Here is an 11,078-nt window from a genome sequence, read left to right on the forward strand (position 1 = left end):
TCTGGGATAGGGAAAAATTTTATTTTTTTTTATTTTAGCCTCATTGTAGGTTTTATGACATACAATGCTGGTTTGGGGAGGTGAGAGCAAGGAGTTAGTAACTAATCATAAGCAATGTGTGAAGATAATTATGAGAATACATTGAACAAGAAAACACTTCTGCTTCTCAGGATTATCTGCGTTATTCTGTGGATCTTCTCCCGTATGCCACTTTCACTTTAACAAGAGTGCCTGTTCACAGTTTCTACCAAGACTTACTCATATTTTGCAAAGTGAACCTATTAAACAGTTACTTCAGTGCAGTGGTGGAAGATGGGTAGAACCAGCAGATAGACTTTCAGTTCTGCAAAACCTCTTCTGGGTATTACTAGTGTTTAGGGAGAATAGTTTATACAGTATCTTTAATTGAAATTGCTTTCAGTAGAGACTTTTGGAGAGGACTTGGCAAACTCAAAACATTTTGGTATTTTAGAACTTGTAAACAACCTGGGAGGGGGGGAAAGGCATTTAGAGAGGATATTGTGGATCATTGGTATTTTCTTTGGTGGTGTTGCACTGAACAACTTCTTGTGTCCATGCTTTTGCCACATAATATTGGCAAGAGGCTTTGAAGTTTGAAGTGCCCGGTTCAAAGCAAACACTTGCATGAAAGGACATCTGCAAAAACAAACACCGAATGTGAGAGAGAAGAGAGAGAATGCATCAGTATTTCTTGCTGATGTTCAGGCAGTTGGTAGAATCTGCTTGTTCTTGCTTTGTCAATGATGTAGGTTTCCGAACAAAACCAGACTGACCGCTGTGTGGTCTGTTAAGTACAACCACTGCTGGCTATGCCGTGCTGAAGGAGGGGGGGAAGAGACTACTGTCCTGGCTATATGCATCTTTCAGTTACTGCTCATAGCTAGAAGTATTCTCCGGGTCCTGTCAGTGAACAAGTTACTGATAAACTGATTAGAGGGGTAAAGGATGGTTAGCTATGTGTGTTGGGCAAAGACCTATCGAATGGATTGTAAAAGGCATTTCTGGTGTCTATGATGGGAATTTTAAATTTAGGTAGCAGAAGCTGTGAAAGCTTTAGGGGTTTAATCTAAACACACACACACATAACTATTTTTTTTAAAATACATGTGTTTCTTCAGTTCATTGTTATGGAATGTCCTTAAGTAAATGGTTAAGAGAATGCACAGTCAGTAACAATAGAAACAGCTGGGTATAGCTGTCTCCATAAGAATGAGCAACAATGCTGTGTCTATTGGAAAAACTTAACTTGTATTGCAACATCTCCTTTTTATATCAAGTCTTAGCATTACTGAGTTGTCATGCATAAATTTCATTATATTGTGGATCTGTTTAGCATAGTTACTCCAATAAAAGTGATATTTGAATTGGACTCGCTGTAAAAATGTGATGGATTTACTATACTGAGAGTTTGCAGTAGGTGAAGGCCTCTTAGATAAATGTATGCATGTTTTGTTGACTTTCTGAGCATGGTAGTGTTAAGAAGGCTGCTATGGCCAGACAACAGCACTGAAAGTCAGGTGAAAGTTCTGTGAGTACCTTCTGAAGAAGTGACTGCTGGAAAGAAAGAGCAGAGATGCATAGGATAGGGAGCATGGAGTTGAAATCTGTTGGAAGGAGAGCAAAGTCTGACTTAAATGATTCAACATCTGGCAGTATAGTGGAAACCATTAATAAGTTGTAATATCTTTGCATTCACCTAAGCTCATGAAGAGAGAGAAGCTGGGTTATGCTTATGCGTTGAAAACAATCATGCAGATCACATCCCCTGCTTGCTGAAAGGATGGTATGCTGGTTTTTTCCAGGTGAAAAAGATTTCAGACGACCAAATATGAAAGCGTCATGAATCTTAACTGCTTGTTTCAGTCTCCTTTTATAGGCAGATGGGCCCTTGAAAAAAAAATAGTTGTAAGTTGGCAGCAGAAAGCTCGACTCCATAAAGCAGAAAGCTTGACTGTGTGGGTTTTTTGCATATGCATAATTCTGTCTCCAAGCTCAGTCAGGAAAGCTAGGGGACAGATGCCAGCAACATTTTATCCTAGAAAGGGGGGAGGGAAAGAACCCAAAAAAGTGTGTGGGATGTTGTGGATTTTTTTTTTCCTTGAACTGCACGATGTAGAAATGAGGACTATAGAGCCCACAAAGGGCTCACCTTCAAACTGAACAAAGCAATGCAACCAGATGTTTACAAGTATTTTGAAAATGGCTGTTGCAGTCATTTTTGTGCTCTGCAAATAACCAGAGGTCTGAAATGGCTACATTGAAGTGGATTTTTTCCAAGCATGACAAACCCAAGGAGACTTTACAGGGGTGCTGTGAGGAAGCAGTGGGTGCTGGTGTACAAGAGCTGCTTGTGAGATAGCTTTGGGCTATAAAGGACAATTCTTTTAATTACATAGGGAGAAATCTTTTGGGAAAGAAGAGTGGTAAAAGGCTTGGGGGTGACCTGAAGAAACGCAGTAGAAGTCAGTTGGCTGAGAGAGAATTGACAACATATATTTGTGATAAACAACATATTATTCAGTTCGTGATTCAAAATTGAAATTTTCTTTAGTCAAGTAGTTAAAGTGCAATGATGCAGACGTGTAAGAGAACTGAACATTTTTTCCATATAAAGTAGACTCTTACAGGTAGAAAGATGGGTTTAATTTTTAATACAACTTAAACTTGAAAAACTTAAAAGCTTTGGAGGCCATTTGCTTGAAAACTGTGTTCAAGAACACTTTGAAGTATGTAGATTATCAGGTGCAGATCTGGCTACCTAGGGCAGTAGAACTTGAGATACCAGAGGGCAACTGCAAAAAGGTAGAAAGTTCTCGGTCTTTTGTGGAACTGTTCTCTGAAAAGAATTAAGGTACCTGCTAGGTATGTGTATGACCTTTTCAACAAGGAAATAAGCCAAGATGACCTCTTACAGACTTGCTACTAATGATGGAATTTTTTTTTCCTCAGAATCCTTCTGTTATCTCAAGAAATTATAGACTGTTATCCTTACTGCTATTTTGATTTAAAAATATATACTTAGATGGCTAAAAGTACTGCTGCTTCAAAGCAAGGAAGAGATGCTTCAGTTTCCAGGCTTTCTTATTTCAAACCTTTCCTGGTATTCCTAATTTACCCATAAAACTTTACCTTCAGAGGGAGTTTGGTTTTAGTCAAGTGAGCAGATTTATGGAACAGTCAATCCTGGTGCGTTCCTAATGAAACTGCATGTCCCAGAAGGCTGAGAAGACAGTGGGATTAGTGAATCCTGTCTGAAAGGGGGATACAGGATGTAAATTTGAGCCTCAAGGTTATGCTACCAGCATAAATATAGCTACCAAGCAGCATGACAGATTCCTTTCACACAGTGACTGAAGTTCTGACAGGCATAAAGTCAGTGGTGTTCTTCATTCCCATTTATGTATCTTGGGATATTTTTAAGGGATTATGCTTCTGTGATTTATTTCACTTTCTTTAGAAGTTCAGTTGCATAAACCCGAGGCCTGCGTAGGACTTCATGCAGATGTGCAGTTGACACTAGAAACGCCACATAATTGACTTTCAAGATAGAGGCCCCTGGAGTGAGGGGCAGTGACTTAAGTGAATGTAGGACATTCTGCTCACGCAAACAGCTAAGTCTGTGTGTTCCAAGCATTATAGATATAAAAATAGTTGCCCAAGAAAAGTTGTCCTTCTGAGGAACTCTGCTTTTATGAGGGCCTTTTAAAGCTGTCTCTGCCATTGTACTAATGACAGTGGCAGGTCTCTGAAAATCAGCAGCTGCGTGAATTACCCTGATGGGGATCATGCTGCCACCTTAGGAATCTACTTAGTGGTCACCAATCTTTATATTTGCAAACAGAAAGAATCTAATTTTAAAGATACAGTTATAATTTAACATGTACTGGTCATTTTCTCAAAAACATGACTTTTCTTAAAGTAAAGGTACTTAACTCAAGCAACTTCAGATACACACAGAATGGGATTTTACACATGTTGGACAGAAATAAGAGAATCAAGCCAAGACCAGAAAGATTCCAGAACTGCAAAGATGTTTTTGATTTGATCCTAACGTGTGAAGAAAGAGTCTATGATCAAGTAGTAGAAGGTAAGGAACTCGAACTGATAAACCAAGTTAACTTTGAGTGCTTTTTTTCCCCTCCTCCCTGAAGTCTTTCATAAATCTGGAAACACATCTGTCTCCTCTGACTACTGCTGCTGGAACACCAGCACGGACAAGAGCTTGCAGTCCATTGATGTAGCCTTTATGTATCAGAGAAGTGATGGCTGAATACTTATTTCTAAAAGATGCTGGTGTTGGGAGCTACACAGAATGTGTATATATAGCAATTTTAAGGGCTGACATAAAGAAATGGCAAGCATGGATCTAGAAAACTAGCAAGTTGTACACGATGAGCATTTTTTTCACCCTGGGTTGGTGGAGACACAAAGTCTAAGCTGCCTTCCTGATGCAACTTTCCTTCCCTTCATTGCGGAAGACTTCCTGTGACCTACCAAGCAGTTTATCCACAATAAATATCTTCTGTACAGGTGGAGAAACTGTTCTTGAGTGTGGTTAACGCTCTGCAAACATGCTATGGCTTTGCCCTTAAATGAGTCAAAGTGAGATATGCCAGAAGAATCTCAGTTGGGGATTGGGTTCTGCATGAACACAATGCAGCAAGCTTGATGTGAACTCACTGAAAGTTACAGGCTTTCAGCAGTGACTCAGCTCCTGGGCTGAGAACCCTCTCTCTGGAAATGCCGGATACAGGCTTATGTGAGGTTTAAGGTGTTTCCTTCACATTGAAAGACCAGCCAACTGAATGAGTATCGTACACATAATTTAAGAGGCTGTTGCCTTGCCTTTTCAGTCCTCGGTGGTCATGCACAGGCAATACAAAGCACAACACATTTGGGCTTTTGCAAGCTGAGCAATTAGTGTTCTGAATGTTTAAGTGAAGTGTTTGAAATATATTGGTAAGTTCTGAGAGCATCTGCCCTGGTACTTGAATGGATCTTCAGCAAGTTCAGCATGTCTCACATAGAAAGCAGCTTTCACCTTAATGTTTTAGGTGAGTATCCTGAGGAAGGGAGGTGAAGAGCAGCCACTTGCTAATTTTCTAGTTGTGCATCTCTCTTAACTTCATGGTAATGCCCTTCATAATTGACCAATGAAAGGAAGAAGACTTGAGTGCTACCAAATGGCTCTAGATGTGAAAGATGAAATTTTAAAATGGAGGCTTCAACAGGTTTACCAAAATGAAGTTGCCGAATGGGGTTAGGAGAGAACAACTTGTAGCTTAAAAACTGTGTGTGTAATAGGAAGGTTACGGGAGAGAGGCATAACAATAATACATGGGTGGATTAGTAGGAAAAGGATGTTTTGTTTTTCCCCCTTCACCCCTTGTTAACAAGTGGAACACATTAAAGCTAGGGTTTTCTAATGTGACTATCAGTGCTTAACTTGTAGCAGTTCACCTTGCAGTTTAATTTTCAGTGTGTCAGATGTACAGTGGATGTTTTTTTTAAAAAAAAAAAACAGGCAGTTAAAACTCTGCAGGTGAGGAAGCCCAAAATCATTCTTGACTTTTGAGAATCTTGATCTTGGTCTTCAAAGACTGTCAGAATGAGGTGAGCAGTAACTTTTCTTGACCAGGGCAAGTAAACTGTCACGACCCTTCCGCAAAACAGAATTCTTTTGTTTCCAAAATCCATCTCTTATTTTAAAAACAAGAGGGACTATTGTTTAAGACAATATTAAATAAACAATTTTCTAAAAACAAGTTTGGGGAAGGCGGAGGTGGACAATGTCTATATATATTTAAAAATCTTACGAATACTCTGTGTAAAATACGATACCATACCACCCAAAGTTTTGCTGTTTCGTGTGTTTTGTTTTCAAATAGATTTAAATTCCAGAGAGCAGGAGACATGTCAGCCAGTACATGTGATCAATGTGGACATTCAGGATAACCATGAGGAGGCAACCCTGGGTGCTTTCCTTATCTGTGAGCTCTGCCAGTGTGTAAGTAGAGAGGGCTCGTTGCCTGTGGGTACCTTGGACCCAGCTGACTGCACAGGGGTTGGGGTTTGCTTAGTACTCCTTAAAGGTGCTGTCAAGAGATGTAAGTTTCCAAATTCTTATGGTTGTTTTTGGAGCTGTTGTGCAAACATGGTTTCTGAAGTGGACTCTGTGCATTCAAAGCAGCATTGCAAAGTGCTGTGCATAACCATTACACATGTTAAGCCCATACTCAAAACACTGTTTATGGCAAAAAAACGTCCATTTTGAAAGCAGTTGTAATACGTGGGATTTAGACATCAGAGTTGCATTCTGAATCACGATATACTTGGAAAACATCCTATGTAGGTGTATTTCATAGTACCACCCTGTTGTGTGTATGATGTGGAAGAAAAAAATGGTGCTTTCTGTCATCCATATTCAGGGGCCCTAGCTCTTGAAGTAAGACTGAAATAAGCTGCACTCAAAACAGTCAATGTAACTGTGAAGAGAACAGAGAAAGGATCTGTGTCCTTTTACAGCGTGCAAGTTGATGAGTTCACCTATTCCAGTGTGGCAACAGGCTTTTTTTTTCACTCCAGCCTGTGTGATCTATTCTGGTCTTAAACCTTTCCAGATTCAAAAAGCCTAAGAGAGTTCAAGGACTTGAAATTTTAGCCATCTGTTCAGTGTGCTTATAGCTATTCTGAAGCTTCCATTTGTTACCTAGTGAGGAGGAATGTTGCCTACTCAACAAAGTATTAGTTAAGTGCCAGTTCAGTGGGTTGGAGAAGGAAGGATATGCAGATAAACATGATGCAGAATATATGTACATTTGGGAATGCTGGGAATCTCAGTAAAGCACCCAGTGCTGCACTATTTGGTACAGCCTGCTGGTTTAGATTTCACAGGAAGCCAAAAGCATTGAATTATTACAGTTTTCTAAACTATATCATATCCTTGGAGTCCGGTTGCTTAGTATTTTTTCTCTTCTAGATACAGCACACAGAAGACATGGAAAATGAAATAGATGAGCTGTTACAGGAATTTGAAGAGAAAAGTGGAAGGACTTTTCTTCATACTGTCTGCTTTTATTAAAGCACATCTGTCTCTTAGGCCTTAATACAGATGAGGGAAGCATGTGTTTAAAGTTCTGATTATACTGTATTTTCCTGGAAAATGAATATTGAAATTTTTTTGTTTCAGAACTCCTTTTCAGTGTCTTTTTGTTTTGTTTCAGGTATTCTGTCACAGGTAGGCAGAGATACTGGCTGGGGTTGTACATATGAGATGATTAAAAGTATACACAAAGGCCACCTATTTAAAAAAGAAAATCAAGTTTTTCTTTAAATCCTACTTTAATTATTACAAGTAGGTTTTTAATTATAAAGAGAATGTTTCTTGAATATAAGTTTATAATGTATTTTTCCAGCTTACAAATTTATTTTATTTCAGTTGTGCTTTTTTTTTTATTTTAATGTGACAGAATGGCTGAACTATGTGAGGATATGAATGGAACAATGAAAAACGAGTATCTGTATATTATTAGATATAAAGTTGGAACCATCCAATAAAAATGAAAAACCTGTAAGTGTTTCTGTTTTCAAAATGGAAGCTAAGTAAGTGTGACTGTTCTCTGTGAGGTAAACCACAAAGTATCTGAAGCAGCACGAGAATGCTCATTCATCCGAAGTGTCTTGGAGAGGGTAGTGACAGCAGGAAGATCTTGGTAGGAATCAAAAGACCCGAACTGTGTCCCTTGTTCGGAGAGGCTGTGTATTTGGGCAGCTTATAATGATTTCTGATCCTGTGTTGAGCTAAAGTGAACTGCTTTCCCTGCATGAATTAGGGCACTACCACGAAATCTTTTGGGATCTTAATTGCTTTTGAATTATCGTGTGTGAGATTAATGAGACCGTGAGGCTGTAACTGTAGCAGTGAGGGCCAATTGTATATATGTCTTCTGTAAGAAAGATGGGGAGAAATGGCAAACGCCGCTGTCAACAGAAATAGTTTAAAGCATTCTTTTTAACTGAAGTATCTCTTGAATAGCATTTTCCTCCCATACAGCAATAATAAATGTGTTTGTCATGGCTCAAAATCCAGAAACAGAGTACATGTATACAAACAGAGCAAAAGCTCAGACTTCTGTTTGATGAAACCGATAAAAGTGAAAACAAACCAAATTATTAGAAGTTCAAAGTGTGAATGGTAAAGTGTTGCTGCTTACAGGCAAGAGAAGATCTTGAAAGTTGTTCTGTTAAAGGAACTTGTAAACGTGTTTGAGCAGATGAGGTCTGTGTGCTCTTTAATAGTTGGGTATGTGAGGACAACTTTATAATCATCATGTTAAAAGTGCAGTAGCATGAAACGGGGTTTGAGCTCCTGGCTTCTTTCTCATTCTGTCACTGCCATCTGACAGCTCACATGGACTGCCTAATTTTCCTTAACTTCACTTGTTTTGCACATGCAGGAAGTTAGTGCTAAGTACTTTCTCTCAATTTAGGGCAATGTTACCCATCAACGCAGACAACTTCAGCTCAGCTGTGTATGTGGTAGGTCATATGGCAATGCTACTTAACCTCTTTCAGTGAACACGCTCACATATATTAAAAGGTATCTGCTGCACACCTGAAGACTCCAAGTCTGTATCTGAAAATACTTCTTTGCAGTTGCAAATCTTGAAGTCTGTCGAGTCAGGTCCACAAAGAAATCTTATACCTCTCTCTACTCCTGGGATCTGGGGGTTGATTGTGGTTTCAACTGCCTTGTGGGAAAATGGAGACCTCTGCCAGCTCAATCTGTGTCCTGGACAGTGTCCAAATGGGTCATCGCATCATACTCGGGTCCCAGGAATCTTTAATATTTCTGAATTACCTGTGCTGTTTTTCTTGTCTGTTAAAAATACTTAAAGCGAAAATTTTGTGGAGAATGAATGAATAGATCAGAACAATTAGGGGATGGGGAGTTCAAGCAGCAGTTGTGATAAGGTTTGCAGAGTGTACGTTTTCTGATTAGCTTGTCCTGTCCCATTTTGATTCTGGAGATTCTGTATTTGAAGGATTTCATTCAGCCTCCTCTGCTTCTGCTCATTTGTCTGTCTGATACCGTCGCTTGTTACCATGGGGATATTTACAGCCAAAGGAAGAAGATGATTCTGAACTGCTTTAGTTGATCTCTTTAAAAAGACATTTCAAGCAAGCATGGTAGTGAGTATTTTGAGCAGAGTTTTCCTTCCCTGTACAGTATCAGTACTGAAGTCCACTCTGTGGTAAGGTGAAACTTGGAGAGCATTTGAAAGTGTTTTCTACTTTAAACTTAATTCATCCTAAACAGAGCTCTTTGTTGTTATTTTATTGAAAGGCAGTAAAAACACAAACAGGATGGTTTAACCCGTGTTTTGTGTGTATGTGGAGGTCTACTTTTTATTGCATAAGGATTATACTTTTCATGTGTGTAACTGGCAGAGAATTCTGGTTGCTGTGGTGGTAAGTATGGATTAATTAGTAGAACTTCAGTTCACTGCATCTCTTCAACTGAACTGAGAAGCCTTGGTCTAAAAACGTGATGTAGTATACAGGACGTTACAGAATTGTTCTTTCCATCCTAAATGTTCTGTTCATAAGCAAAAGCAACACTGGGAGCTGGCCATTTGTGATTTGTTTATTTACCAATGTGCAGATGGATGGATGGATGGCTGACCTGGATGGACAGGCAAGTATTCCGAATGGTCCACAGTCCAGTTCAAAGTATTTCAGATTTCTGTGAGTAAAACTCATTCTTCAGCTAAAGCTGTTCTTACTCTTGACATATTACTTCTCATTTAACTTACAGGTTAGTGAAAAATGTATGCATTTATATAGTTACTTTGTCTCCATATGCTTCATTTGCATTGCAATCTACCATGAAGCTCAGTTTATACAGGAATTTTATGGGGTCCTAGTCTTGTTTGAGAGATACGTATGTTTATACACGCACAAGTATGTATGTAGGTATAAAATAAACTCTGGCTAAACACAAGGTCAAAGTTACTTTCTGTGTCCAAACGGAATTTCAAGAGAAACTTTCAGTTTAAAGGAAATGGAAAAATAATGTATTTTTCCTTTAAGAGTGGGGTGGCAATATATATGATGATGGTGTGCTCTTCCCTGCCTTGTAGATAGGTTGATACTCCCGTTGATGAGCATCAGTGCTGAAAGATGATCCGTTTCTTTTTAAGTCCTGTAGTTGGCCTTCTTCCTGTTTAATGAAGGAAAGCAATGAAGGGTTAACGCCTCGTGAACACAGACTGCGAGTATTCAGAATGTGGCTGTGATGGGAGATTTCTGCTGTAAATGAGTTTTCAGCTATCTAGGCTGTTCTCCCAGTTTCCATAAGGCCAGCAGGGGTGGCTTTAAAATGCAGATTCCCCCCAGAGGTTTCCCCCCACCTTTCTAAATGTAGTGATCATGTTTTGTCAGCATTTCGCTCACTTTTTTGACTTTCTATGAAAGGCCATATTGATTAAAGAACAGTTGAAGTGCGTTTATAAGACTTTGCTCTCTTGCTGCCGTGAAGTTGATGCTACTTCCTGCGTGGGCAGATCTTTGCCAAGAACTTCTTGAGGTTTCCACCGCTCGCATATCAGCCCTCTGCAGATCCTCTCCATAAGGCACAGAGCAGTAGAGCCCTGTTCAGTTCTAGTTTGCAGCCTGTTTTTCTTTCACACAAGTCACTCTCGATTTTGTGTCTGTTTTCTGTGTTCCTTGTCTTGCTGAAGACCTTCGTAACATCCACGAATATTCTTCTTTCTGTCAGAGATGTCAGCACGTCTTTTAAATAGGTTTATATAAATAAAAGTTTGTGATTAAAGAGCAATGCTTTCTCTCCCCTCTGCACTGCTGGTGTCTCATCCCTGAAGTTCTCTGCGCGTTGCCTGCCTTCACTTGCCTATAAGGCTCACCGCACAAAGTTAAGGCAGGTAACGCAATGGGACCGAATATGGTGGAAAAGAGCATTCTTCCCTAGGTTTCCATATTGCTGGATCCAACTGTGCAAAGATCAATGATCCTAGCTCGATTTCCCCAAAGCAGCA

At 39.5% G+C, this 11,078-nt stretch overlaps 1 protein-coding gene across 1 annotated transcript in view; it reads left to right on the forward strand.

Moving 5' to 3' along the window:
• The window catches only part of SSU72 (SSU72 homolog, RNA polymerase II CTD phosphatase), a 33,046-nt gene extending 22,289 nt beyond the window's left edge, over nucleotides 1–10,757 (forward strand). The window contains exons 3-5 of the mRNA XM_075027213.1: nucleotides 3,969–4,108; nucleotides 5,910–6,028; nucleotides 7,001–10,757. Of these exons, the coding sequence (XP_074883314.1) occupies nucleotides 3,969–4,108; nucleotides 5,910–6,028; nucleotides 7,001–7,102 (361 nt within the window). The 3' untranslated portion in view covers nucleotides 7,103–10,757. The remainder of the gene's footprint in view (nucleotides 1–3,968; nucleotides 4,109–5,909; nucleotides 6,029–7,000) is intronic.
• The last annotated feature ends 321 nt before the right edge of the window (nucleotides 10,758–11,078 follow it).

The sequence above is a fragment of the Buteo buteo genome, chromosome 5, assembly GCF_964188355.1.
Source record: "Buteo buteo chromosome 5, bButBut1.hap1.1, whole genome shotgun sequence".
In the NCBI taxonomy this organism is placed as follows: Eukaryota; Metazoa; Chordata; class Aves; order Accipitriformes; family Accipitridae; genus Buteo; species Buteo buteo.